The sequence below is a fragment of the Westerdykella ornata genome, assembly GCF_010094085.1.
Source record: "Westerdykella ornata strain CBS 379.55 unplaced genomic scaffold EI97scaffold_27, whole genome shotgun sequence".
NCBI classification, from domain to species: Eukaryota; Fungi; Ascomycota; class Dothideomycetes; order Pleosporales; family Sporormiaceae; genus Westerdykella; species Westerdykella ornata.
Window position 1 is genome coordinate 20484 of NW_022986877.1, and position 27480 is coordinate 47963.

A 27480-nucleotide genomic window follows, 5' to 3' on the forward strand; every position below is an offset into this window, starting at 1 on the left:
TGCTAACATGATCTTACTGAGAACGATGCCTGAGCTGTTCTCCTTCACAGCTTGTGACCTCAAAACCACTGCGGCTATCGGCAAAGTTGAACTACGCTGCTCCGTCAGAAACACGGATCATCGCCTGAAATCCGAATCGTTGTCCGCTCCAAGTGTGTGTTTTCCGCTTTCCATCTCGTCCCCATTGAGAGGCACTTGTTCGCATTCTGGTGGCGTTGCTAGGGTAGTCCGTGCATATGACTAAGCGTCTGCACAGACCATCCTTGGCATACAGTACAACAACAATTGTACATCGCGACCTCGAGCGGTTGCAACTTTTCTGTCAACAGCTCTCCGCCCTTACAACTGCTCCCCTCCATCGGCGCTGCCAGGCAACCACGCTTCCACTGCCGCCATGAAGAAGCGCTCGGGCATTTTCGCCCAAGGAAGGCGAGAGGAGGAGTACGCAGACCCAGACGAGAGAGACCCCAGGCGCGAAGAGTCTCCAGATCCTGTAAGGCGCGCGACCGCCGCCCAGTTGGCCAACCGCAAGTATGTTTCTCAATTGCTGACCGCGCACACAACCCGCCGTACTGACTACGTGCTTTAGGATCAAGGCTCCCAAATCCCGCCTCGCTCACGCTGCTGCTTCGGGCTTCAGCGCAAGCGCACCCGCGCCTGCCAGCAATCCCTTCAACTTCGGCGGCCCTGCTGCAGGCGCAAGCACCCCCGCGAACCCCTTCAGCTTTGGCTCCCAGCAATCCACTTCAACCCCGCCGAGCTTTGGCGCGAATAGCAACACCACGTCATTCAACTTTGGAGGCGCCCAACAGTCAACACCAGCTCCAGGTGGCTTCAACTTCGGAGGCAGTACCCAAACACAGAGTCCCGCGCCTTTCAGCTTTGGTGGCCAGCAGTCTGCTGCCAATGGTGTTGCCACTCCGGCCTTTGGTGCGTCGCAGCCCGCTCAAGCAGCAGGAGGTTTTGGAAGTGGCAGCACAACCAGCGGCTTCAAGTTCCAGGCTCCGCAGTCCACCCCATCCGCGCCCGCCTCCGACGTCAATAAGCCCAGTTTCGGTGGTAATAGTCCTCGGGCATCTCCAGCGCCGTCGCCCGCACCCAGCAACCTCTTCACCAACTCTTCATTCCCCCAGTTCGGTAGCACCAATGCCACGTCGAGCTCCTCCGTACCCACAAGCCTCTTCAGTACCGCGCCATCGAGTTCTTCTGCGCCGAGCGGCTCCCTCTTCACCACCGCGTCTTTCCCTCCATTTGGAGGTAGCACCGCCGTATCTAAGCCCAGCGCCACCACCGCCCCGACCACATCCCTCTTCAACCTCGGCAGCGCCAGCAACACCTCCAGCTCCGCTACGGTGAAAGAGACCGCGAAAGCTCCATCGTTCAACTTCGGCGCCACGACTGCGGCTCCCGCAACCGATACCGGCAAAACCCCTCTCTTCAAATTTGGTGCCAGCGCTACGAGCTCGGCTCCGTCCAATGACACGGCGAAAGCTCCCTCGTTCGGTTTTGGTGCGAACTCTGCCGCAACAAGCAGCCCAGCGCCCGCGAAAGACACACCGAACCCCGCCCCCTTCAGTTTTGGCGGCAGTAAGAGCACCGCCCCGGCGGACGAATCCGCGAAGACCTCAACTCCCTTCTCATTTGGCAGCAGCAGCAGCACTGCCACCAGCTCTGCTCCGGCGAGCAATGCATTCTCGCAGTCGTCCTTTCCCGCCTTTGGTGGAAAAGCCGGTACATCGACAACTTCTGAGCCAACGAGTAACACCCTGTCGCAATCCTCCTTCTCCACGTTTGGAGGCGACAAGCCTGTGACAACTTCCGCTCCTTCCGACAACATCTTCTCGAAGTCGTCTATGCCTGCCTTTGGGGCCGCTGAGACTCCGAAATCCTCCTCCTTATTCAATCTTGGTCAATCTCAAGCGCAAGCAGCTAGTAGTTCACCTAGCGCTTCGAAGAGCACACCCACCACCCAACCGCCGAAGTTCGACTTTGCATCCGTTTCTTCTCAATCTACTCAGGCTACAGCAACTGATACAGTTGGCAAAACACCGGAACCCAAAGAATCTAGTTCGAAGGAAACCACGTCGGTATTTCCCGGAACGACCTCTGCGACATCAACTCCATTCGGTCGGCCCAGTCTGTCACAGTCTAGCGCAGGCACGGCCGCTCCCAAGTCATCGGTCCCAGCCTTTCCGCCTTCATCTACAACATCGACTACGTCCCAATCAGTGCCAACGGGCGCCCCTGAAACTACGCCGGTACCGGGTATCCCTCGGGCACGGATTCCAGAAGAGTGGAACGGAGCAACACCTTCCGCCGTTGAAACCGCTCGTCGTCCCAGTTCTGGTACTCAAGATTCTAGGGTCGCCGATTTGCTAGCGGAGCTAGAAACGTTGAATAAGAAATTCCGGCAGAAGCTGGAGAGCTTAGCCCCCTTGACGGATTGGTCTCCGGTATCCCGCTGGCACCTGAAAGAGACGAAGAAGATTATGACGCAGATCGTGGATCTCAGAAAGGAACAGGCAAGGCGTAATGGTGTCACCGGATACGAGTCCGCTCTGTCAACAAAGCGAAAGGCTGCAGAAGGTGCTGAACGCGATGTCGAGCCAACCACTCCGTCGAAAAAAGCACGCGGGCCCTCCCCTCCACCTCAAAGCGGTGTTAGCTTCACGCCAAAGGCTGCTCCTCCTACCAGGAACCCGTTGCAGGCACCTTCTTCTTCTGGTTTCAGTCACAAGCCAACCACAGCAGAACCAAAGCCTGCGTCAACCCAATCACAAACATCAAACCTCTTCGGCAACATCTTGGGCAAGGCATCTGCGACTCCGAGCACTGAGAGCTCCACCCCTCCTGCCAGCGGTGGGCTGTTTGCCCCTTCCACGAAGTTGAGCGCATCCATCAGCGGCATGCCCACGTCTGGCGCCTCCCAGACGCAGGCTCCTTCACCATCACAAGGGTTCAGTCCGTCTCCCACAGCTGATCTGAACGAGAAGCCATCTTCGGCGGGTTTCAAACCATCGACGACGTTGAGTTCCGCCGGCAAAGATGCCACTCCCTCTTTTGGGTTCAAGCCATCAGCCTCCTCCAATGCACCCAACGAGAGCACTCCATCCTTCGGTTTCAGGCCATCGACCGGAACTTCCACGCAAGATAGCAGTTCTTCAGGCACGAATATGTTCAGTCTGTTTGCGAAGAATGCCAAGACCGCCGAACAGCTGACCGCAGAGAGGAAGGCCAAGGCCAAGGCGGAAGATTTTGATTCTGATGAAGAGACGGAGGAGCAATGGTCCGCTCGTTGGGATAGGGAGGAAGCCGCTAGGAAAGAAGAAGAAGCTAAGAAGGCGCAATCCGCACAGGGCTTCTCCGTCCCAGCATCTAGCGCATCCACCACCTCTACCCCCCCTGCGACGTCGTTCGATGTGTCGAAGGCTACCAGTGGAACCACATCTGTGTTGGCTTCTGGAGCTGCGAGCCCAGCTGCTTCGGCGTCCGCTGCAGGGTCAGTCTTTGGTACATCGAGTGCAGCGCCTTCCCCCGGCGCGAATATTTTTGGCCATCTCTCATCCGCAGCTTCATCGGCTCACCAAGATGATACGGATGAAGAAGAGGAAGACGAAGGTGACGAGCATGAGGAGGGAAATCAGGAGGAGCAAGAGCCTGAGGATGAGTCCCAAGATGAAGGTGGAAGCACTCCTAGAGCATTCTCACCGAAGCGCAAACTTGCGGATTCAGAATCCGGGGCCGACACCGAGGAAGACAGTGGAGAATCAGCCAAGAAAAAGACGGATACAGGATCGTCGAAACCAAGCCTCATGTCCCGCATCACATTCGGGGAGAAGTCTTCCGCTACGGCGGACGGTCCGTCATCGAGTGTGAATGGATCTGTCGCCACGCCAACAGCTAAGAAACCCTTCTTCTTCGATTTTGCCAATGCTGCGCCCAAGACTGCTCCGTCCAAATCCTCGTCTTTTGCGGGTGATCAAACCTTCAAGCCCGGCACCCCCATCAAATTCGCCCCGACGACGGAGACGGCCGCTCCAAAACCCACTTTCAGTTTTCAACCTGCAACACCCTCGTCTAGCGACACCGCACCGAAGCCCGCGCCATTTGCATTCCTCAGCCAGTCGGCGGGCTCGGCGAACAAACCATCCTTCTTGACGCCGAGCGCAGGTCAGTCTGCCGCAGGTTCTGTAACCTCCTCGGTCTTCTCGTCGCGCGCTCCGACGCCGCTCTCCGATGCCGGTGTTGGCAGCGAGAAAGAGTCTGGCGGCGACGCAGGTGAGGAGGATGAGGAAAACAAGGGCCCGCAGCTCGACCTCTCCACCCTCACCGACGATGAGAAGGCTTCTCACGACGTCCTCTTCCACGCCGAAACCGCCCTCGCCAAGCATGAAACCGGCACTGGCTCCGACAAGGCATGGAAGACGTTTGCCCGCGCCCCCATCTGGATCCTGAAGAACAAGGAATCCGGCAAAGCCCTGGTCCGCATGCGTATCGCCAGCGGCGCCACGCCCGTCAACTACAACATCCTCGCTAGGCTACCTTCGCAGACGGCGGGGAAGAGCAAGACGATGGTTTTGGCGCCGAGACTTGGGACGGATGGGAAGCTGTCGCGCATCTTGTTTGTGTTTAAGACGAAGGAGCTGGCGGAGGAGTTTTTGGAGACGTTTAATGCCAATATGCCAGAGGCTTAGGGTTGAGGGCCCCGACCCCAACACTGGCCTGGCCGGTTGTAGCTTGCCCCGAGGGGCTCGCTCCTGGTTGGGGGAGGGTTGGGGGAGGGGAACTCCCCTGTCTTGTCTGGTTTTTGGTTATGGGGAATGTGTTTGGGGCTGGTTTGGCGTCTTTATGTTGAGGGCCTCGACTCTGATGATGACCTGGCTGGTTGGAGCTTGCCTGGATGGGCTCGCTCCTAGTCAGGTTTGATTTGGAGGAGGGGAACTCACTCCCCTGTCGTATTTGGTGTGTTGGCTTTGGGGATTGGTTCATGGCTGGGTTTGGCGTCTTTAAGGTTGAGGACCCGGAGCTTCAATACTGGCCTGGCTGGTTGTAGCTTGCCTTGCGGGGCTCGCTCCTAGTGTGGTTGGGGGTTGGAGGAGGGGAACTCTTCTGTTTTTCTCTTGTTTGGTTTTGGGAATCGGTTTCGGGGCTGGGTTTGGCGTCTTTGGTGGTTACGTGGGTGGGTGGGGGAAAGGGATTCGGTGCATGCATGGGTTCTATGGCGTTTTTGTAGGTTTTTAAGGGATGGGATGGGATGGGATGGGATGGGATGGGCGGAAATTGTATCGTGTGTACGATTAAGTTGGCATACGCAGTATGGCGATGGTTTCTCTTGATTGGGTTTTGCGTGAGTGAGTGGGTGTAGAGTAATGCGGCAATTGCATTTCTGGGATTTCCCTTTTTTTGGAATTGTGAATGGTGGTTTGGTGTGTTTTGTAGATGTGATGTGTGGGATGGCTGGCGCTGGTGGATGAAGTAGATTCTAAATTCCTTAAGCCATGTCCTGGTGATAAGAAGATGGGGAGAGGAGTTGGATGGAGCGATACTGGCTGGGTTATTGGTTGTTATTTTATTCGATGTTTCTACTATGTATAAACTATAAATAAGCTTAAGGGAATAGATATATGCCGTTAGGCGAGGGGTATCCATCCATCCGTCCTTCCATCCTTCCTTGCAGCCGTCCATTCATCATTCCCCATCATCATCCATTTCTCGCCTCACGCATCAAGCAAATCCCATCCAAGTCCGTACTCTCTCCCCCCTAGTGTCTCTCCGTAATGCAGCATCCAAACGCCTACTATATGCATATTCAGAAAGCGAATTGGCATGAAAGAAAAGATAGCCAGCCGCCTATCTGCCGGGCAAACACGGTAGGAGATGGTAAAGAAAAAAAATAGCGAGAGAGGTAACCAAGCGATATAAGAAACGAGAATCGACAACCGGACATCCTCTTCCTTTGGCTAGCGAACCAACGGTGTTCTTCCGGCGTCCCGAGAAATAAAGAGAAAAAGGAAGATGAGAGAAAAAGGAAAAGGGAGACAGCCAGCACCATAAAGCACCCAAAACCCACAAGCCAAATGCGAAAATAAACCAAAAACAAAAGAAAATCCAATCCAACCGGTTCAGGCAAGGTACGTAGTTATCTCACCCCATCCTCCCTCAACGCCTCCCCCAACGCCTCAGTATCCAAATCCGTAACCACGACTTTCACCGGCGTAGGCGGAATGGCGTCGAAGAACCCCAGCAGCGGGCCCGTCTGATTGATACCCGGCGGTCTGAAGCGGATTGGTGCGGGTGGTGCTGGCGCTGGTGCGATTTTCAATGGTGGTGCTGGTGTGCTTTTCGCCGGTGGTGGTGCCGTACGTTTGGCGTTTGCTGCCGCCACAGACATTGAAGGATTGGTACTACTACTTGACGCTGCTGCTGTGACAGCATCCGTCGGTCCGGGTGCGAGGTCAGAGTCGGTCGTATGCCGCCCATCATGTCTCGAAGAACTAGCTGGTGCCGGAGCAGCGCCCCATTTCCCAAACACCCACCCTCCGACCTTCTTGCCGAGTTTGGACGTCGACGCCGTCTTGTGAAGAGTGCGGCCCGCGCCGCGGTGTTGATCGATGAGCGAGCCGTACAGGGTGCTGCTGTCGATGTCGTATCGGCGGGACAGCCGGCTCGGTGTGGCGGTTGCCGTCCACGGTGTAAGTACCGGTTGAGGCGAGGTACTGGATAGAGGGGAAGCGAGGCGCGGGGAGGTGGAGAAGAGGAGTTGCGAGGGGCGGGATTGGAGGGTGTGGATGTCCATGCCGGAGATAGAGATGAGGGATTCGTGGGAGGCGGGGCGTCGTAGAGGGGGGAAGGCAGGTGATATGGGAGAAATGGTGTTGTCCGGCGGAGGACCTGAGTCGGGAGGGTGCTCGCTGAATGAGTTGATATCATTTGTGGAACCGTCCTCGTTTTCCTCGGGTATCGTGGCGTGCAGTGAAGGGGATAGGACGAATACGTCGTTAGAGAGTGAGTCCGGTGGACTGGCCGCAGAAATAATGGCGGACGCAGGGCTTGACTTTGTGGTCAAGGAGATAGGGGACGAAGCGCTGCGAATAGTGGCCAGGCTAGGAGGCTTCAGTCTTTGCGACATTCGTTTGGAAGGGAGCAGTTCGCGGCTGTCAACCGGATCGTCATCGCAGCGGTTGTTTTCGAAGATTGGTGAAGTTAGGTTAAGGCTATCAGAAGGGCTGGTGGGTCGGGATGAGTCGTAGGCTACATCGCTGAAGACTCGCTCATAGATGGATCCGCGGTGAGAGGCAGATAGGGGCGATCCAGGGGCGGAGGACGCTGCTAGCGTCGTCGCGTTTGACCATCGATGGATGTTCGGAGGCACTGTAACGGCCGTCTGTGAGAGAATGGTAGCAGTCGAGGATACATCGGAACGTCTGGGAGGGAGCCCTTTTCCTGGTGGGAGATTCAGGCGCTTCTTTCGCGTGCGACGCTGCACCGGAATTTTGGCTGCCTCCTTCTTCGGCACTGCCCCATGGTAGTGATGATGGATATGTAGGGCTTGGTTGAACACTGGTTCGGTTCCCAACTCTTTATCCAGCGCCGTTGACGTCGGCGCATCCTCCTTCGTTGGCGAGATTGGCTGATGAACCTGTAGCTGCTCTCTTAGACGCTCCACCTCTTCATTCGAATTCTGCAGCATCTCGCGTAGTTCCAGAATACCATGCTGCAGATTTGCGTTATCCAGTAAGATATCTTTGACGAAATGTGAGACAACGCTGGTTTCGCCCGCCTCCCGACTCGCCTTCGCCTTCAATCGGCCGCCCGTCGCAGCCAACTCCCCACCCACAGCCATCTGCCTCTCCATGCGCGCAACGATCTCAACATGCCGCTCCCGCTCCTCCCTGGCCTCAGCTTCAATCCGGTCGATCTGGTCCTGTAGGTCTCCAATCATCTTCTCCGCTCTCCGCCATCTTTGCACAGCGGTGCGCTCGTCGCCGATCTTCGTCTCCAGAGCTCCTTGCAGCGATGCCTGCTCCCGCTCCAAATCTATCAGCTGTCGTTCCAGATCCTGGGTGCGCGCAGCAAGCGATGAAAGACGTTGGATTTCCTCCTCAGCCGAGTGTAACGTGTTTGTGAGTGCCTGTACGTGCGCATCCGAGGCGGTGACAGCTGCGTTGAGCTGTTCCAGCTGGTCTAGAAGACCGCGATTCGCCTTGATGGTTTCGGCATTGCGCTCCTCCAGTTCCAGCTTCTCCTTCTCCAGGGCCTCGATAGTGGCAGCCATCTGCCGGCGCTCGCGCTCCGAATCGGCAACGTAGGCTTCATGGCGAACCAGTAGCGCCTGTAAAGCAAAGGTCAGCGGCATGGCGGGTATAGAGAATCACGGCGCATGTGGGTCACTGGGAGTGTCCGCTGCTTGGTGAAGGGTCACCGTACCTGGCCCAGCTGAGCGGCCTTTGCTACATCGCGTTCCACGCCTTCTAGAAGGGTGCTGTTGTGGGCGAGGAATGCGCAATCCGGGGAGCCGCAGCAACAGCGGAGTGCATCCATGCTATCTTGGCGGAGAGGGGGAGGTGAGGGGGTTGGAAGTGAGTGGAGGACGCGACGGAGCTTCGGTCATGCTCGGAATAGGGTTGGCAAATGGTTGCGACGGGGTAGGGCGTGGAAGAAGAGTGAAAGAAGCTGAGGTCTGCGCAGATACGCCGGAGTAGGTAGGCCCACTTCACCACTGCTGTCATTAGGCGTGTGTGACGGCTGGGCAGAATGCGTGCCTGACAAGAGCGGGCGTTCACGTCCGAACGAGGGTAGAGACGCCGCTTGGGCCAGCCCCCTCGATCCAGTCGGGATGAACTGACGATATTTATGAAGGCAGAAAGTAATACTCTCGCATATGTACGGAGTATGCAAATGCATACTCCGTACTAAAGATGGATATGCCGCAACCATAGATGCTGTTTTGTAGACTTGGAAGTAAGACAGAGGTACTCTTGTTGCTATGTCTGTCATCGCATAAACGACACCTACGTCAATCAGCAAACAAAGGAGCCAGTCAAGACCCGGAAATAATGCCTTGGGTGAAACAGCTGTACCACTTCGTCTCCTGTACTGTGTATACTTGTAGCACGGTGTTCCGGTATATAGCGTAGACTATGTGCAGTTGTGTAGCGCGTTGAGCACATCTTTCATACATCCGAGGTGCATGAGCACATTTACAAAGCAGACGGACGTCGAACCCATTCCAGAAGTCCCGCACAATGGTCATGTCCATCATCCAAATCGCTCTACTCAAGAGTCAGCATCGGAGGACAGCGTGTATTTCTGTGCCCAGGTGGGTTGAGCACTATGTAGATAAGTACCAGAATACACCATTCCATATCGGGTTAGGCTCTCTTGAGAAGAGGGCTGTCGTCACCAACTCCCCGTCGCCAGATGTCCCAGTACATATAGATACCTAAGCTTCGACTGCGTTCTACACTCCTTTGGCGGCATAGCTTACCAGATGCGTTTCGTAAACATACATCGTTCCTTACCATAACTATTCCATCTTATGCACCCATAATAGTCTTTCGAGTATGGACAATCTCCCTGCCGAGATCCTGCTCCTTATCGCACAGTGTAAGTCACCAACAACCTCTATGCGCCGGCGCTTCGTAGCTTACAGTGCTCGACAGACCTGGAACCTCACGAACTCGCGAATATCCAACTCGTCTCCAAGTATTGGTACAATGTGTTCCGAGACAACGAAATCTGGAAACGACTATGTTTCGAAGGACGCCCGCGAAGACAACACGATATCGGTCTAGACCAGAGATTAGCGGAGCTTGCGCGTGCGGCAGAAAGGTTGATTCGAGAGACCTCCACTTTCCTACAGGATGTCAACAACACCACTGCAGTAACCGGAACGGAGTGGAATGAGACCAGGTTGCGGAGAACGTTGCTGGCAAATTGGGATCCCACATATCCTCAAGAGGACGTCAGCTTCTACCATGAGTATATACAGAGACATGCGCCGCATACCATAAGCTGGTTCCAAGAGTCTAGGTATGGCCATGAAGATGATCGCCTTCATCACGAAGCCACTGGTGCTGGTATACTCTATGATCAAGGTCTAGCAGACAAGCTAGTCGCACCGATGGAGGATGGCAGCATCGCCATCTGGGAAGCATCTGCGAGCCACTCGCGGCAAGGCACCATTATTGCTAAGGGCGCCATCGGCTTGCTGCCAAATAGAGGTTCGGATCTTGACTATGCCACGCGCCTGCGGCAAAGCCAGGCTATCATGTCTGAAACGGGGACAATAGAATGCGTCTCCATTGACAATGTGCGGAGGCGAGGCTTCTTCGCTGTACAAAATGTGCTCAATGAGGTGGACCTAGCCACGCTGCAGGTCGTCTCGAGGACTCCTTACCCCTTTCCCATCACAGCGCTTTCTGAAGCGCACCATTCCACTCCCCTGACCGTGGGTACGAATTGGACAATTCATCTACACGACACACGGTCACCGCCTGTGCAATCACGCGCCGTTCGCACTGAACTGATCGGAGGCAATCCTGCCAGCTCCTGCTCAAATCTTCAGACACGTGACTTTGGCGACCATGTCTCCTTGTCGCAACCCGGTGCTCTGTCTATCCTTCATCTTCCCACGGCACGAGAGTGGGACGGTAATGGCGATATATGGGTTGGCGGACGCTTTACCAGCATGCTCAACTTCGACCGACGGTTCTTCCCTCGCCTTCGCGGTACGGTGCATTCGGGGGCCCGACTGTCTTGTCTCAATTCCATACCCTTCTCACTCATCACCTATGACGTGCGGTCTAGCCGTCCATTCGCATCGCTTTCCCTGATAGACCAGTGGAAGGAGCTGTCGGGCCATACGCTCATCGCAGCAGGCGAGTACAAAGGAAAAGGGTCTCTCGAACTGTACAATCTCTCTTCAGATCCCGCTCGCTCGATCAATTCTTCGGACAGCAGGACTACTCAAAACAGAGATGCCTGTTATCAGAATCGCCAAACGGCATCCAGGTCGAAACTGCTCTCCGTAGCTCCCCACGGAACGCGACTCGTCTTCTCCGACGGTGATGGAAATCTGAAGTGGGTAGAGCGTGATGGTTCTACTGGAGTGCGGCAACTCAATATCAATGAGAAGGCGCCCGACACACGAGCCGGTCACAATGGGACTGTTGAGCAAGAGTCAGGTGATATTGTGCAGAAGATCCTGCCCACTGTTCATGCGAGGCAGAAGACCGATCACAGCAACACACCGTTTGGAAAAGACAATCTGATCATCTGGACCGGTGAAGGCAGGCTGGGCATGGTTGGGTTCGGACAGCGCGGCTTTGATATAAGCGAAATGGAGGATCAAGCTCGGGAAGCGGAGGCAGAGGAGTTGCGTAAGAAGGAGAGGGAGTATGGCGGCGAGATGAGGAGGGCTTTGGAGCATCAGGCCAGGGAGTTGAGGTGGATGAGGGGCTACGGGCTCTGATTCCCACGCCTGGTATCCTTACATCAGGGTTCAAGACTATCCTTATAGTGGCGCAAGACCATTCACATTCCCTTGAAATTATACCCTATAAAGAGTATGTATTTACATCTCACGACCATTTTGCTTGATGTTCCACTGGAGACCTCTGTCATACTTGCCAGAAGCAGTTCTCTGAAGACCGGGAGTGCCGCAGTCAGACCTATCCCTTCATTCATCCCCCATCCACCTTTCACAACGTCTCCTCGCATTTCCCTGGCTCGGACCAATAGATCTTCCATTTTTGTGTTCGAGGGCTTGTCTTGCAGCAGTAATGGAGTGAGAAGTGTACTCACGCGGATTGGAGGCTTCCTATACAGCAAATGGATCGCGACTTTTCCCTATATCAACAGATGAACATTGCAGAAAGATTCTAGAGGAATCGACTACGGGTTGTTGCAAAATCGATGTCCCAACTCTGTTCATTCGGCCAAACATCGAAGCAGACGAAAGGATGCGTAATCAATCAGTTACACTGTATTCCTGACTTGACCAATCTGAAGAGTGGTGTAGAGATTGGATCGATGTTTGTCACTGCGATTGCTGGCTGGAGGAGGGGAGTCCTTGAACGCCCCAGACGCTCGGACGCGTGCCAAGTATCCCGCACCGCATCCGCGCATCTGGAGACCCTTGCACAACGCAACGCGCTCCGACTTCCTAACACTCCATCTTCCATCACCTCCAACACCATACTGCTACCTCTTTCACTTCCGGCTCTTCGCCTGGTAGAATACATTCATCGTACAAAACGGGTCTGAAGAAATTGCCGAAATGCCTCAACCAGGTAAGTTGCGCCTGCCTGGAACGCTGCTGGCCGGTCTGCGCTCCGACTATCGCCCTTCGTTCAGAGACCTCTGGAGCTGCACTTCCAACCGCCTTGATTCAACAATGACTATATGGACGCTCAAGACTTTGGATGCCTCTGCACGCCATGATATATCGTCGGAATGCTATATTTGCGGGGAGGTTGGACCTCGATCTGGCCTGATAACTCGAGACTTGAGTTGCTAGGAGCTTGGGAAGGCGCAGGGAGATACTCGACCGCACTTGCTAAGCAACTGGAGGAGGGCAATCGGACAGAGTGGGATAATCGCTCGGACACTGTACAGTTTGCAAGAAGAGTTTCATTTCCGGAACGAATCCACCTCCCGACGAACACAGCGCCATGGACCAGAACAGAATCCACTGTCCGCCGAAGAAACGAACAGCTCAACGCAAGAGACTGGCCAGCAGCGTCGTCCACTCCGAGGTCGTTGGACGCCACCGAACACAGCTAACTGATCAATAGCGGGCAGGGCGCACTCTCACAAAGACCTCCCCCCATCAGTGGAAACGGCCTACTACCGGAAATGCATCGAGCTGCGCCGCCGCATCCACGATATCGAAGAGAACAATGACGCCACGCGTCTGCGAATCAGTCGTCTCAACCGCGCGATTATGAAGATGCGCCTCGAGCGCGCGTTCCTCCTCGAACAACTCCACAAGCGCATGGAATACAATATCGACGACTCGGACCGCAGTACCAGCCCCCCGCCCACACCGACGGACAAGCCATTGCGCAGCAAGCGCACGCATAGGCAAAAGACACCTCCGCAAGGGACCCAAGGTAGCAGCGTGGCTGGCGGTGCACAGCAACACAGCCCAGGAAGTCTTCACCAGCCGGTCGTGCATGCTTTGAACCCCATGTCCTCCGCACAAAGCACGCCCGATCCGAGCCGTTCAGCCCCGTTCTTCAATAACCCGCCGCCCGCAAGCTCCCCACACGCTGTTAATGGCAATAGTGTGCACGCTCATTCCGGGCTGCAGTCGTCTCACCAGTCATCTATGCACACCCAGCGGCCAACCGAGTCGTCGCGTGGCGCCTTCTATGATCCCACCCAAGACGACCAGCATGCTGCAGGTTCCAGTGCAGAATATAGCGAGCGGCGACGCACGCTGTCAGGCTCGCACGCCCCGCCGCCCGACTCGCAGAATAGCGGGTCTCACGATCAAGACACGGAGATGGCGGACGCGTCGAGAGGTGCCGTTGGGGAGAGTGCCTAGGAGGCCACCGTGGCGGCCGTTTTTGCACGGGGCTTGGACAATCTTGACATTGTTGTATTGGTCGGCTCTTCTTCGGTTGAGGTTGAGTTTGGGAACATTGGGGCTTTCTCGGGCACTTCTGGGCCGTATGGGATGGTAGCGAGGCGTTCAGAGGGGTTGGTCAATTTGGTTCCTCTGGGAGGAGGGCACAGTAGCTGTCTTGTGCTACTGAGAAGATGTGCCTCTTCTTCATGTATTCTCGCCTAGGGGGAGGAAATATCGATCATCGGATTATTCCCAATTCATTGCAGGCTTGCTCATAGCTTGTGTACTGAGACCTAACAGGATCATCTCTACACAATTAAACACCCAAAGTAGAGTGAAGCAAGTTCACCCACTAAATATTCTCCGTCCTAGTGCTCGTCATTAGCTTTAGGGGTCGCGTAGATGCGCCTAGAGGAGCGAAAGGGAAGGCGAACATAGCAAGCGTATGTAAGCGTAGAAATTAATAAACGGTTGTTTGACCAGACAGTGCAGGGAGCAAGTACCGCCTCTTTTCACGTCCAACTGAGCAACCCCCTGTACTTCCAATCCAAGTTAGAATACGTATCTCTAGGAATCCAATTGGCTATATTCTAGTTACGCCACTAGGCACGGTCGTGTTCAGTCGGACATGAAAAGAGGCAGTACTACTCACTTTAACTATACTGCGACTTTCCACGTCCGACTTGAACATGCGGCTGCGATTCCTCTGCAGGTGGAATTACCTACCTAGCACAAGTTAACTAGCTACGACTTAATAATGCGACAGGTAGAATTTTCTTTTTAAATATACTACTATCTATAGAGGCGTAGAGGCGTGCTACAAAGCTACTTGCAGAACCTCCTATATTACTGCGCCTGCTAGCTGTTTAAATTAGATGTGGAAAACAGCAGTACAGAGGAAGTGCAGGCGGGTGTTCAGTCGGATGTGAACAGAGGCTGTACGTAACAAATCCTATAGGACGACAAGGCAGAATCTCTGCAAGCAAAACTAATAGGGCCGTGTCTTAAGGAAGCAACGATTCCCGAAACTGATGCTGTCTAGCGCCGTGGGAAATCAAACCAACCAAATCCATGGACCGGACAATTGAAACAACAGGACGGGTAAAAAAAGAGCCAAAAAGGGAAAAAGAGAAAAAGAAAAACAAAAAGCCCGATGCGGGGGTCGAACCCGCAACCTTGAGATCGCCAATCGTTCTAAGGGGAACGTGAAAGCTAAGAGTCTCACGCTCTACCGATTGAGCTAACCGGGCTGGATTTGTTTTGTTGATATGAAGTTGCCAAAATTAATTTTCATATACTAAGATAGTAGTCGTAGAACAAGTTGTAAGCGTCGTGGTGGAAAGGCGCGAAAGAGAAAGTATGGAGAAGTTTAGTTGGAGTGGATTGAAGGGCGGAAGCGTGGGTCGCTAGGGCTTTGTTGGAAGCGAGTCGCGCGAATTGTGCGTGCGCCTGAGAGATGATGACTGGCTGCAATGCTACAGAGGCAAATCTCGTGCCAATGATTCCCTGCACCCTGTTGATAGGACGCGGAAGTGTCTATGTAGCGGAAGGGGAGAGGGTACATCAAAGATTTCTAGGCACTTCGCCGAAGTATTTCCAACTGGAAAATCAGAAGATCGGGTATATGTATATGCTGCCAAAGAAGTGTTCGCCATGTCTACTATCTTGAACCCGCCACGCCCACCTTCAAAGCACCGTCAGAGAAAACCCCCCTTGCCCCTCTGCCGTTTCCCAAGCACTTCCCTACTCCTCAAACCGACCTCCCTCACTAACATCCGGATACACATCGAATCTCCTCTGCGTATACAGCGGAATCCCCTTCCTCACCTCCTCAATCCTGCCGGCCTGCAATTCCTGCACCAAAACCCCCTCCTTCTCGTCCAGCGCCCCCAGCACCTCCGCATTCGGATCCACCACCATGCTATGCCCCCAAGCGTGATACTCGGCCTCCATATCCCGCGCCGGGCTGCACAACCCCACGTACACCTGATTATCCATCGCCCTCGCGCGGGCCTGCAATTCCCAGTGCAAAGCACCCGTAGTAAGGTTGAACGCTCCGGGGTACAACAGCAAAAACGCACCCTTGCGAGCAGCAATCGTAGCCAGTTCCGGGAAGCGGATATCATAGCATATAGCCACCGCAATCTTACCGTACTCGGGGAGATCGATCAGAGTGATCTTGTTTCCCGGAGACAGCACCTCCGACTCCTTGAAGCGGATCTTGCCCGGTATGTCGATGTCGAACAGGTGCACTTTTCTATGCGTCGCCATCAACTCTCCCCTCGGCGAGAAGGTCAAACTCGTGTTATATAGCTTTTTATCACCCTCCTTCGCCCCATCGCCCCCCTCGCGCTCCGGTATCGAGCCCCCGATTAGATAGCACCCGGCCTCCTTCGCCAATTCGCTCAGTGCATGGAACGTCGGGCTCTGCTCTCTCGTGGGCGGACTCGGCAGCAGCGTCTCGGCGTACTGCGGGAAGTACTTCGTTCCGTAGGGCGAGTTGAAGCATTCGGGGAGAACGACGATCTTGGCGCCTTGCCGTGTTGCTTCGAGGACTTTGGTGCGGGCGTGGGAGAGGTTGTGCGATTTGTCGGCTGTGGTGGCGAGTTGGACGAGGGCGAGCTTGACGGATTGTTTGAGGATTTGGGCCATGGCTGCGGGGGAGAGAAGAAGAAGGGTGATCCAAATGGAAGCGCTCTGGAGGGTGGTGATGGCTGGGTATGTTTCGTGGGCTTGTGAAAGTGTTGTACGGCTTCCCCAGGAAGCTATGACGAGCCGTTTCCTAGTCCGACCAGGGTGGGCCCTCACCCGAGGGATGGAAAGAAGGAGTGCCTAATAATCCTGAAAAATCGCAAGCTTCAGAAGAAGGCGAAACTAAGATGCTCTAACAGGCTTGTCTTCTACGACTACGTACAATGCAGCACCTCGAGAAGTATCCGTTTTCCCTAACTAGGCTAGGGCGCACCTAACTATTGTAATTGAAAAAGTCGTCGCTCTCCCGTAACAAATATCTCAAGCTTGATTCCTAAGGTACCTAGAAAAGCAGCACATAGGTCATGTGCTTTAACAGACCAATATACTAAAACTACGTACGACACAGCACCCCTAGAAGCCTTCTCTGTTCCTGATATTTTGCCCTCTTTCTCTCTAGGACACTTACTGGATATGTCCGGATCATTTGAGCTTTCTTTTGGGGTTTTGCGATGAAGATGATGAGGCCAAGAGAGCAGGGAGTTCGGATGTCACGCATATCTATTTAGTTTGAGGCATCCATAAATGCGAGTTCAAGAGATGGATGACCCCATCCCATCCCGTTCCATTCCAATCCATTCCATTCATTCATACACATTTTTCAAACAAGGGATAATAAAACCGTTCTTTCTACCAAAAAGAAAAAAAGCCCCACAAATCCCCTCCTCCCTTTACAAAACGACACCATAACTCACTCCTTTCCCCTTCCCCCCCCTTTCTCCGCGTACAGCAAATGGCAAATCATCATCTCCTCGAACTCGCCATCTCGCCGTACCGCCCTCTCTCGCGCGTGGTATCGTACGCCTGCAGGACGCGCGCCTGGCTCTCGTCCGTCTGCGAGAAGGCGTATCCGCGCTGCTTGCGCATACGCTGCACCTGGCGCACCTTGCGGATTGCTTTTTGGAATTGCTCCATTCTGTACAAGGGGAGTGTGTTAGCAGCTCCATTCGCTCACCAGGGAGGGGCGAAAGAGAAAACTGAGAGAAAGACGTACCTAGGTCTGTAGTCCTGAATATTATACTTCTGAATCTCCTGCACATGATGATAACTCATGGGCCAATACATCCTCTTGGCATACTTCCACGCGAGATCCCGGACCAGACACAGCGCCGGCAACACCACCACCATCGCCCAGAATCGCGGGTCGGGGAACAGCCGCTGGATGACGCCAACGTACTCCATGGATACCCCCGTCTTCGGCGCTACAGTCGCGTAGATGGGCAGGAGGATGAACCACAGGGCCATGGAGCCTGGGATGGCGAGGACGGCGTACTTGGTCCAAATGTTCGTTATCAGCGCCGCTTTGCCGAGGACGGTGGCGAGCGCGGCGGTGTAGAGTGCGGTGCCCCAGACCCAGTGGCCGGCGTTGAGCCCGTCGTATTGGGGCCAGTCCCAGAGGACGAAGGCCTGGGAGGCGAAGTATAGTATCAGGGAGTGGTAGAAGCCGTTCGCGACCCAGCTCCAGAAGGAATGCATTTTGAAAAAGGCACCGGATTGACTGAGCTGGTATAGTTGGGGGTAACGGTCCAGGAGTCGTGCACTGACGAACTGGTCGAAGATGCCGAAAACGAATGGGGGCATGGCGGTGAAGAAGACGTTGTAGAATGTCAAAGTCCAGGACTCATAGATAATCTGCCCGGAAAATGCATTCTGGAAGGCGTACCAACACTGCGTCATGAAGAGGGCGATGTTCTTGTAAAAGGAGTAGAGAATCACTTTGCTCACGCGCTGGTAGCTCCATGCGCCGTGGACGAGGAGGAGTTTGCGGAGGTAGCGGAACTGACCAATAGAAATATCGGCACTGCGGGCGGCTTGAAGACCTTCAACGCCGCTGATGCCGACACCCACATGAGCGGCTTGGATCATGGAGACATCGTTGGCACCATCGCCGATAGCGAGCAGAATGGATTTGAGATGTCGTTTGACCAGCTTGACAACGAGGGCCTTCTGGAGAGGCGACACACGGCTGATAGCTGTCAGCAGAGATCGTCACAAAACACCTTGATACGTACCAGCAAATGACCGCCTTACACTTGACAGCCAAATCTAGAAACGTCTTCTCCAGATCCCTCTCGAGTGCATACGTCAACGACTTCCCATCAATCACCAGCGCCAGGACATCCATCTCAGCGCCATTAACGCCCTGATTCGCAATCACACCCAACTTCTTTTGCAGATTATCTCTCGTCGCCTCCTTGTCCTCCTCATTAACGATGAGCAGACTCATATCCTCGCTGATCAGCTTGCAACTCATCCCGATGTTGATGGCGGTCTCCTGCCGGTCACCAGTCAGCACCCAGATCTTTATGCCGGCTGATTGCAGTGTGGCGATGGTGTCAGGGACACCCTCTTGAAGCTTGTCTTCGATGGCTGTGGCGCCGAGAAGAGTGAAATCTTTTTCGATGAGCTCGGCAGCTTTGTCAAGTTCTTCAGCTCTGTTACCGCCGACGGTCGTTTGGGCCGTGTTGTATATCCTGTACCACTCCTGGAACTCCTGCTCCGGAATTTCGCGCATAGCAAGACAAAGCGTACGCAGACCCTCGGCCGCATACTCCTCCAGATGCGTCAGCGTGACTTCCGTAAACGGGTTATCCTTGCCCAGCCGTTCCAGAATGACCGTGTCAGCTCCTTTGCAGTAGCACACAATCTTGCCTTCGGGAGTCCGATAGATGGTCGACATGCGCTTTCGGGTCGAGTTGAACTCGCATACGGCCAAAAGCTCGTACTCCAGCTCTTTCCCATCAACCAGGATCGTCACTGATCTCGGTTTGCGCGCAATGAACTTATACCCCAACTGCACCGCTCCCTCCACCAATGCTCCCTCATCAGGTGACGCGGCCTGGTACTTGATCTCGTGCTGATTCCCTCTTTCCGGGATGACGGTATGACATGTCGAAAGCAGCGTGAGGAAGTGCTTGATGAAGTCCTTTGTTTTGTGATGCAGTCGATTCTCCTCCAACTGCGTAAAGTCGTGAATTCCCACTTCTAGGCCGTCCTCAATCGTAGCTCTCCGGTCCTCGGGCACTTCGTCCGCATACTGAATACCAGCAATGGACGACTGTCGGAACTCCATCATATTCTGGGTCAAAGTGCCCGTCTTGTCGGAGAAGATATATTCGATCTGGCCCAACTCTTCCACCAGTGAAGAGGTCCGACAGTTCGCAGGGGTATCCGTAGGTTCGTAGTAAATGTCCAGATCAGAATCAATCAGGGAGCCAGTCCAATACTTGACGATCTCAAGCGTGACGAACAGCGAAATGGGCACAAGATTCGAGTAAAGAACCCAGTACGTCAGAAGGTCCGAGAAGAACTGCTTCGCGCCGTTGAACGAGTCATACATCAGATAGCCCAGTTGATCACCGTTCCTCATCCGGATAATGATATCGCCAACGGAGCTGATGATACTCAGCACCATGAGGATCATGACGAGCATGAGAATCTGGTAATTAACCATGCGCTCAACGTGTGTCGTCTTGATAGGCGCCGCCGTAGCATTGCGCATGAGCTTTGTTTCGTGGCCGGTGAAGATAACAACGCCGTGGATCCAGGGGGTATTCCGCAAAGTTGCTCCTCTGAGCAGCAGCTGATCCGGCGACAACGGCAGCTCCTTCTCACCTCCTCCTGCTGCAATCGTCAAAGTGGCCTCATACGTATACAAGCTGCTGTTGGGTTGTTCCGACCGAATCTTGCCTCCCAGCCTACTAAGCTCCGCAGGACTGACAAGATTGGCGGTTTCGGGGATAGCCTGCTTGATCTTCAAATTGGTCTCTCCGTCCAGATTTGCCGTCTCGATATAACACAGTCCTTCCGGTTCCGAGGAAGCCAGGAGTGCCAGATCCGCAGGGAACGGCTTTTCCGACTCCACGCGGACAATGTCTCCTACTGCAATGTTGATCCACCGTGTATCCACGAACGATGATCCTTTCAGAACTTGTGCCTTGGAGTTATTCAACTGTTGATCCGACGTCTTCCTCCTATAGTCCTCCACATACTCCTTCACCGCCGAGACCAACAACACCACACCCAAAGGCACAATCGTCGTATACCGTTTCGTAGGGGAGATACCGGGAATCTGCTGCAGAATCGCGGTAAACAAGAAGAACAGATTTGCATACTTTGAGAACTGCTCAAAGAGGAATTTCGGGAGGAAGGTGATGATGTTGTACTTTGTGGTCGAGACATGGTTGTCTACGTATTTGTTCGCCGCGTTCGCAGGAGGATTGTTGAGATGTATTATTCGGGGTCCCAAGGTCGACGGGTCCGGTGCACCCCTTCCGAAGCCAAACTTGAAGACGCCAGAAGACCGTTGTTTCGACGGCTTGATCCCCCCGTCTGTACTTTCTGCCGGGTTGGGTCCGGCAGCGTGCTCCGTCAAGGGTAGGTCCATCTCCGAATACTCTGGTCGCCGACCAAGCATACTCCGCACTCGGCCTGTCAGCCCTCCGCCTAAGCTGAGTATGCTATTCCTGGCATTGTTCTGTGCGGCTCCGCGCCGCTGTCCTGGTGTCGGCTCCTCGTATGTTCCTCCAGTGGTATAATACATGGACTCATCGTCATCGATCCCCGCATCCGAATACCGCGAGTAGTTATGAAGGTCGGACGTCTGTGAATATGCCCGACCCCCTCCTGTAGACAGGTACGGAGGCTCCCCCGCAGGCGGTGCACCCGGCCCTCCCGGAAGTCCCGCATTTGAGCGATTTCCCCCTACAAAGTCATCGTAGGATACCGACGGTCGTCCCGGCTGCTGAACGTCAGAGTCGTCGATGTCATAGCGGCGGAGGAGTTCATCGTCGTTGACGGGCGGCCGCGCGCCGGTGTAGTAGGCTGGCTGGTCGTCGAAGTCGATGAGGTTCTCTGGTTGCTGTGACGGGCCACCAGGAAGCCGCCCGGCCATTGCGGGTTGCTGTTCTGGAGAGGGAGCTAGGGGTTGCGCAGCGCCGTTGTGGTGGTCATGGGCGATCCAGGGAGGCAGGGTGCAATGGGACAGCGGTTCTCCTGCGTCGCGGTTAGGTGGGAGGTGCTGTCCTGGGGTCGTGGATTAAGAGAATGAGCGTGGGATCTTTTGGAAGGTTAAGGGACGTTTGGTTTGTTACTTTGCAGATCTGGAGTCTCCAACAGAAAGGTCGAGGGCACGGACTCTGCTCGTTGGTGAAGCGTGAGGCGGTGCTGCGCGGGCACTTGCAACCCCTGCCGGTTGCCCAGACATGGAGCCCTGCAAACGATGATGCGGCCTTGCGGCGCGGGCAATTGATAGTCTTCCCCAGACCTCCTCTATTTTTATACCTAGGTAGGGAAAGTCAATACAATACCTAGTGAATCGCACACCATGTTAGAAGCACCATTTGTTGGTTCTACGTCTACCAGAAGCCTTCCATGTTCATGTCGACTTGCAAATCCTCAACCTGCCAGAACTGGACCCTGCAGTCAAAACACTGTCGTAGTTGCTCTGTTGCTGGATAGCGACACTCCTATGAGCTTGCATCATGGCAATAGCAAGGGAGTAGGACTCGCAAGAATTGCCCATGAACTATCTCGCTCAAGTGGTAAACTCGACAAAGAACGTGGAACCATCGGCAACCTGGGGAAAGCTCTCTCTCTAGGGCTTACCTGCCTTTTGTCAAGAAGGCTAACGTCGTTGTCTTGATCGCTGACAGAGTCTATGCCTCTATAAGGGCACTCTAAAGACTGTCGATCTATTGTTGAGCTACGGTAATGGCTGACTGAGGTCTAGACTGGAGCGCAGTTGCTGGTTGACGGAGGCCTGTTTATCAACATCAATATCCAGTAGAAATGATGAATAACCGAGAACGAGCTCTTGATAGGTTTAACATGAGCACGTCCTGACAGGCTCGTTTGGGACGATTTCCTTTGTGAAGGTTCTATTGGCAGGCCGTGTATCCGCCATGTCTGCCCCGTGGTAGTGGTGGTACTTCCATCTTCTTGAATTGAGTCGTGATAGATTATCCTGTATGATGCCTCCAACATTGCAATACAGTTGGTCTTGCATACAAAACATGTCGACCTTGTTGATGAAGCTAGATACATCTGATATGTGAACTCCAGCCTTGGCATACGCGGCCCAAGCTCCCAATTTCTTCTCCCTCACCACCACCAACCCATGCATCACATCACCAACGCAGCCGCGTCACCCTCCAACCAACACACGACACACCACCCATCCCGCGCCTTGTAAACACCTCCGTCGCACTCCCTCTCTCCTATCCTCTCCATCCAAACCCGTGACACCGCAACCTTTCCATCAAAAAGAAAGAAAACAGAGCAAGCAAACAACCATGTCGTTCCTCTTCGGCCGCCAACCCCAGCTCTCCTCGGAGCAGAAAATCGCCGCCGCAGAGGCCGAAATCGACATGGTGTCCGACATGTACTCTCGGTACGCTTTCTTCTCCTTCTCTCTCCCATCTCTTCTCCCCGTCTCTCTTCTCACTCCCCTTGTTTCATTGAACCCCCTCCTGATCCGTCCCCTCTCGACTCTCTCCTTTCACTTCCCCCAACACCTACCCACCCCTTCACATCTACCCTCCACTCTCCACATCCCATGCTAACCCCCCTCCTCTCCCAGACTAGTATCCTCCTGCTCCAAGAAATGCGTCGACACGGCGTACCGCGAGCCCGACCTCAACAAAGGCGAGTCCGTCTGCCTGGACCGCTGCGTCGCAAAGTTCTTCGAGGTGAATGTCAAGGTGAGCGAGAAGATGCAAGGGGAGGCGCAGCAGCGGCAGGGCGGTGCGGGGGGTATGTTTGGTGCGTAGGGGGATGGGAAGAGAGGGATAAAACGGGATGGCGGAGAGGAAGGGGATGGGATGGTGAAGGAGGAGGAGGAACATAGATAACTAGTTGGTTGCCGTGTACGATATGTTTCAGGATGGGTTGGAGTATATGTCGCGGTTTTTGATGCTGTGGGATGCATGGGCAAGATACTGGACACTTGCTTTTCAGAGCATGTCTAGGACATGGGCAGGGCGCTGGCACCGAGGCCGGTTATTCCGGACGGCAGGTTTATTGGAAGGATACGAGAAGGAGGGACTCTGTACTATAGACATACACTGGTTTGAATTGTACATCCATACTTGGACCTCTGAATGCCACGACGAGACCCAGGTCCAAATAGTTTCTGTTCGACTTTTCTAGTACGCTTCGCTCATACTGAGAGCACGCGAAGAAAGGCGGTATTGATGCGTGCATAATATTCTTTTTTGATTATCTTGCCGGAAATATCTAGCCATTCGAAGAGAATCAGAGCGGTAAGAGACGGGGGTATTGCCCTTAACGCCGCCGTCTGCGAACGCCATACCTACATAATACAGAGAGAGAATGTCTGACAACCATGAACCAGCTGAACCCAGCCCTTCCCTTCCGTAACGTAACGTAACACCTCATCCCCTCCACATCAATTCCATGAGTCCCCGCCATTTGGGGATCTCTTCTCGTCGCAAACAGGCTCCATCCATCAGGCACTCCCCTCAGAAAGGACGATTGCCCATACCAAACAGGTACATGAGCTCCCTCCTTCCCAGCCCCGTAATTTTCCGACCCTCAGACTCGTCGAGCGCTGCGTCAATCATCTCGCGCTTCTTCTCTTGCAACTCGATGATACGGTCTTCCACCGTGTCCGGGACCAGCAGTCGGTGCACGTGTACCACTCGCTTCTGCGGCATGCGATGGGCGCGGTCCACTGCCTGGTCCTCAATGTACGGGTTCCAGAAGGGATCGAGGATGATCACTTGCGAGGCCTTATTCAGGTTCAGACCCGCGTTGCCGGCCTTGAGGGAGATGAGCATGATATTCTGGTTGGGATCATCCATGAACTCGTTCACGGCTTGGGCTCGATTGTCCATGGTCATGCTCCCATCGTAACGCTGGTACCGGTACCCTGCGGCTTCCAGCGGCACTTCGACAAGGTCAAGCAGCGACGAGAACTGGCTGAAGATGAGTATCTTCTCCGTCGGATCGTGATTGTGGATCTGGGAGACGAGCTCCAGAGTCTTATCGATCTTGGAGGACGACTGATACTGCTTGCGAAGACGCTGGAGGTAGGCCCTCTTTGCGGCAGCGTTCTTTTGTGACGCGTGCTTGAGTTGAGCCAGCGTCAGCTTTGGCTTCGCGCGTTTCTTCCCTTTTCCAGTTTTGCGTCGCCCAGTCGACGGCTCTGCATGCATCTGAATCTCATCATCGTTGTCTTCGTTGCATTCATCGTCAGGAACAATGAACCCGCCTAAATCCGAACCCTCATCATCTTCCTCAACCACGTCGTCGGCATCGTCGTCATCATCAGAATCGTCCACATCGGAATCGTAGAGTTCAGGGTATGTGAGTAGTTTTTCAGGACAGAACACTCGACAGAAGTGTTTATAGTCTGTGATCATGTTGGCGCTCGAAGGGCCTCTACAAGACGGGCATCTGACGCCGCCTTCTCCGTCGCTGTTCGAGGGGCCGTACGCAGGATCAGTAAGCTTCTGGAAGCACTCCCCGCAACAGGTGTGCCCACATGGAATGAGAATGGTAGGATTCAGGACACTGTCCAGGCAGATTGGACATTGAAAACTATCCTCGTTCATTAGGCGGTGTGTGGCATCCGCGGAGAGCTGCCGTGCTCGATTCAACAACTCTTCCTCGGACATGCGTGCAGTAGCAACCTGAGCTCCGAGATCTTTGATCAGATGCGGATGGCAACAAGCCTGGCGGAGGCGCAGAAGCCGCAGAAGAATCTGCGCATAAACAGTGATCCCAGTTGCGCCGCTTTGCAAGTATCTGTTGAAGTCGACTTGGGACTGGGTCTCAATTGCGCGGTAGAGCTCAAGCTCGTCCTTACTGAAGGGGACGGCGTGATGATGGATTTCCTTTGGCGGTATAGAGCATATCTCCTTCCCATCGATGATGGTAGTTTTCTGCCGGCGAAGCATCATCGATTTCAGTAATGCCTGGGCTCGTCTCAAAGCCTTTGCCTGAGTCTCCTTGTTCCTGTCCCTAGAAGCAGGTTAGCGATAGATACATAAAATAACATGCCGAATGGACTCACTTGACGGGCTTGCTGATTTCCATATTGAACTTGGTCCAGACGTTGTATGGCTTGATTCCAAGGAAGCGGATGAGCGGATATAATTCGTCCAAGGAGTTCATCATGGGCGTTCCTGTCATGCAAAGGCGATAATCAGCTTTGAGCTTGTCAGCCGCCCTGGACATCTTCGTCTGTTTGTTTTTGATCCACTGTGCCTCGTCAAGAATGACACGGTACCAGTGGCTCTCTGGTCCAAGAAGCGCGAGCTTTCGGCCTGGCCGCCTATGATTGTTCGAATTCTCACGCTCCGATTCCAGCTGGGTCAATTCAGAGGCCAGGGCACCGTAAGTTGTAAGAACCACATCGAATCGTCGCAGCCTCGCAAAGTCTGCATTCTTCCCTCTGTCATGGTACACATGGACCTCCAGCCTATGCTCTGGGCGAACATGTCGCTCAATCTCTTTCTCCCATTGCCGCATCAAAGCAACGGGAGCCACGACAAGAGTGGTTTTACGTATATGGTCTCGGGAAGGTCTCGCTACGATAAGAGAGATAGCTTCGATGGTTTTCCCTAGACCCATCTCATCGGCCAAGATGCCGCCCTTGTGTGGGCTCTCTTCCGCCTTTTTGAGCCACATCAACGCGAGCTTCTGGTGTTCCATCAACGAGCAAGACATCTGGGGTGGCGTCCTGTCTCGCAATTCCCGTGGAACATTGACGTCAGGCTGAATGTTGTTGATGATATCCTGAATCTGTTCTGGGTTTTCCTCCACAGGTGAGTGGGCGTCATAGTCAGGTCCCGTTAGGTCCACGAAGCTTGTTGGTGGGACCATCGCTTGATTGCCCGGAGGGAAAAGGGGTACGTTTGGCTGACCGAGGAATTGGCTCAACTCATCGAGACCCATATATGAAGCATTTGGATTGAACGCATTGGCGGGTGTACCAGTTGCTTGACTAAGAGGAGGAAGTAAGCCATCCTCGTCGCCAGGAAACCGCCATCCTGGATTGCTCGAAGGCCCATTTGCAGAGAATGCTTGCGTCAGCTCTGGAAAAGGATCTCTGAATGAGTCGACCATTGGCGAGAACAGAGGCGCGTCATCCTGGGTCAAATCGATAATGGGTATGGGCGAAGGCTGTGCCGGAAATGCGCCAGCGTTACCTGCTTGCGTGGTGGGATTTGAACTACTGGCAGCGCTCCACCGAGCTTGGGATACCTGATGTTGTCCATACATGTTCGCTCCGCTTGAAGGCGTTGTGTCGGGCCATCCATTTCCTTGGGCCGGACCTCCTGCAGAGGGCATGCGGGAAGACGATGTCGGATACGCAGGGAACAACGGCGGCGTAGCCCAACTCTGCGTAAGACGTAACCATTCGCGAAGTTCATGAAGGTAGCGCTGGTATCCGGGGTAGCGGGGGTCACGAGGATCAAGCGTTGCCATCTCAAATTCGACCATAGCAATATGATCTTCCAGATCCTGAGTAGTGGGCTCCGGGGGAGGTAGCGAACCGAAGATGCCATCCATGGCGGGGGGGATGAGAGGAACCGGTTGGTGGTTGTGGTTAGGGGTTGCGGATGGCCGGTTGGGTATTGAAAAGCGAACGTAGGTATAAGTACCTCAGTGGGAAGTGAGTGAAGGTCCCCCAGGCCTTCACCGGGCGGCCCGGTCGCTAGAGTGTGAAGGTGAAAGAGACCGAGATGGAAGACGGAGCGAGTGAAGGTGAGATCAACGTAGACGATCGAGCTGCGAATCACGCAGTCACGGCTTCGGAGCCTTCCAAGATTCCACACTCAGCCACGCGCCCCGAGAACCTACCACTACACCTGTATCGATCCGGAGAGACTGAGGCTCTATCATCGCCGGCGAGAACACGGGACGATTTATATGAACAGTTGCAACCTTGGGAGACGATGTGTGAATGATTACACACTGAGTCGTCGATTACGCCAGGGGGACTAAGCATCTTTTGGCAGTAGGTCCGGTGGCTTCGCAAGCGTTCTGCTGAGTACGCCGGCCGTGTCGCCTAGCGTCCATCGATATCTCTCTTCGAATTCAGATACCAGTGCCATCACTCCCGTCTGCTGTCATGGTTCAATGTTGGGGTGTTGTCGATCAGAAAGCCATTCACAGATTTTGTG

At 54.2% G+C, this 27480-nt stretch overlaps 10 protein-coding genes and 1 non-coding gene across 11 annotated transcripts; 4 read left to right on the forward strand and 7 right to left on the reverse strand.

Annotated features, from left to right (window-relative positions):
• Positions 1-394: 394 nt before the first annotated feature.
• On the forward strand, positions 395-4694 carry EI97DRAFT_461045 (uncharacterized protein; the record flags this gene model as incomplete). The annotated part of the gene is made up of 2 exons (XM_033801163.1): positions 395-531; positions 590-4694. The coding sequence occupies 2 exons, from the start codon at positions 395-397 to the stop codon at positions 4692-4694; spliced, it is 4242 nt and encodes a 1413-aa protein (XP_033650915.1).
• A 137-nt stretch (positions 4695-4831) lies between these two features.
• EI97DRAFT_155590 (uncharacterized protein) lies at positions 4832-5912 on the reverse strand. Its single transcript, XM_033793291.1, has one exon. The coding sequence runs from the start codon at positions 5683-5685 to the stop codon at positions 5029-5031; it is 657 nt and encodes a 218-aa protein (XP_033650916.1). The 5' UTR covers positions 5686-5912; the 3' UTR covers positions 4832-5028.
• Positions 5913-6139: 227 nt separating this feature from the next.
• Positions 6140-8356, reverse strand: EI97DRAFT_383615 (uncharacterized protein; the record flags this gene model as incomplete). The annotated part of the gene is made up of 2 exons (XM_033795921.1): positions 6140-6423; positions 6496-8356. The coding sequence occupies 2 exons, from the start codon at positions 8354-8356 to the stop codon at positions 6140-6142; spliced, it is 2145 nt and encodes a 714-aa protein (XP_033650917.1).
• EI97DRAFT_404193 (uncharacterized protein) lies at positions 8301-9293 on the reverse strand. Its single transcript, XM_033796532.1, has 2 exons — positions 9061-9293; positions 8301-9011 (listed from the first exon to the last, which is right to left on the reverse strand). The coding sequence occupies exons 1-2, from the start codon at positions 9260-9262 to the stop codon at positions 8608-8610; spliced, it is 606 nt and encodes a 201-aa protein (XP_033650918.1). The 5' UTR covers positions 9263-9293; the 3' UTR covers positions 8301-8607.
• Positions 9294-9506: 213 nt separating this feature from the next.
• EI97DRAFT_404197 (uncharacterized protein) lies at positions 9507-11756 on the forward strand. Its single transcript, XM_033796533.1, has 2 exons — positions 9507-9606; positions 9663-11756. The coding sequence occupies exons 1-2, from the start codon at positions 9564-9566 to the stop codon at positions 11471-11473; spliced, it is 1854 nt and encodes a 617-aa protein (XP_033650919.1). The 5' UTR covers positions 9507-9563; the 3' UTR covers positions 11474-11756.
• A 402-nt stretch (positions 11757-12158) lies between these two features.
• Positions 12159-13552, forward strand: EI97DRAFT_469574 (uncharacterized protein; the record flags this gene model as incomplete). The annotated part of the gene is made up of 2 exons (XM_033801716.1): positions 12159-12293; positions 12798-13552. Exons 1-2 carry the CDS (start codon positions 12281-12283, stop codon positions 13550-13552), a joined length of 768 nt encoding a protein of 255 aa, XP_033650920.1. The 5' UTR covers positions 12159-12280.
• Positions 13553-14723: 1171 nt separating this feature from the next.
• On the reverse strand, positions 14724-14826 carry EI97DRAFT_t80. The gene has a single exon. It is a non-coding gene; the product is annotated as a tRNA-Lys (tRNA).
• Positions 14827-15319: 493 nt separating this feature from the next.
• EI97DRAFT_383651 (carbon-nitrogen hydrolase) lies at positions 15320-16228 on the reverse strand (the record flags this gene model as incomplete). The annotated part of the gene is made up of 1 exon (XM_033795924.1): positions 15320-16228. One exon carries the CDS (start codon positions 16226-16228, stop codon positions 15320-15322), a length of 909 nt encoding a protein of 302 aa, XP_033650921.1.
• Positions 16229-17071: 843 nt separating this feature from the next.
• On the reverse strand, positions 17072-21221 carry EI97DRAFT_461050 (phospholipid-transporting ATPase-like protein; the record flags this gene model as incomplete). Its single annotated transcript, XM_033801164.1, has 3 exons — positions 17072-17243; positions 17322-18293; positions 18340-21221. 3 exons carry the CDS (start codon positions 21219-21221, stop codon positions 17072-17074), a joined length of 4026 nt encoding a protein of 1341 aa, XP_033650922.1.
• A 1189-nt stretch (positions 21222-22410) lies between these two features.
• Positions 22411-23447, forward strand: EI97DRAFT_436034 (uncharacterized protein). Its single transcript, XM_033799008.1, has 2 exons — positions 22411-22718; positions 22908-23447. Exons 1-2 carry the CDS (start codon positions 22621-22623, stop codon positions 23095-23097), a joined length of 288 nt encoding a protein of 95 aa, XP_033650923.1. The 5' UTR covers positions 22411-22620; the 3' UTR covers positions 23098-23447.
• Positions 23448-23522: 75 nt separating this feature from the next.
• On the reverse strand, positions 23523-27262 carry EI97DRAFT_436036 (uncharacterized protein). The gene is made up of 2 exons (XM_033799009.1): positions 25365-27262; positions 23523-25312 (listed from the first exon to the last, which is right to left on the reverse strand). The coding sequence occupies exons 1-2, from the start codon at positions 26864-26866 to the stop codon at positions 23809-23811; spliced, it is 3006 nt and encodes a 1001-aa protein (XP_033650924.1). The 5' UTR covers positions 26867-27262; the 3' UTR covers positions 23523-23808.
• Between the last annotated feature and the right edge of the window lie 218 nt (positions 27263-27480).

Bases quoted from the DNA above. Each gene is read 5' to 3' on its own strand.
- EI97DRAFT_155590 (XM_033793291.1), bottom strand. From the start codon at position 5,685: ATGGACGGCTGCAAGGAAGGATGGAAGGACGGATGGATGGATACCCCT.
- EI97DRAFT_404193 (XM_033796532.1), bottom strand. From the start codon at position 9,262: ATGATGGACATGACCATTGTGCGGGACTTCTGGAATGGGTTCGACGTC. The intron at 9,012-9,060 runs GCATTATTTCCG...TGATTGACGTAG, and splicing joins GTACAGCTGTTTCACCCAAG to GTGTCGTTTATGCGATGACA.
- EI97DRAFT_404197 (XM_033796533.1), top strand. From the start codon at position 9,564: ATGGACAATCTCCCTGCCGAGATCCTGCTCCTTATCGCACAGT. The intron at 9,607-9,662 runs GTAAGTCACCAA...AGTGCTCGACAG, and splicing joins CCTGCTCCTTATCGCACAGT to ACCTGGAACCTCACGAACTC.
- EI97DRAFT_436034 (XM_033799008.1), top strand. From the start codon at position 22,621: ATGTCGTTCCTCTTCGGCCGCCAACCCCAGCTCTCCTCGGAGCAGAAA. The intron at 22,719-22,907 runs GTACGCTTTCTT...CTCCTCTCCCAG, and splicing joins GTGTCCGACATGTACTCTCG to ACTAGTATCCTCCTGCTCCA.
- EI97DRAFT_436036 (XM_033799009.1), bottom strand. From the start codon at position 26,866: ATGGATGGCATCTTCGGTTCGCTACCTCCCCCGGAGCCCACTACTCAG. The intron at 25,313-25,364 runs GTGAGTCCATTC...ACCTGCTTCTAG, and splicing joins GAAATCAGCAAGCCCGTCAA to GGACAGGAACAAGGAGACTC.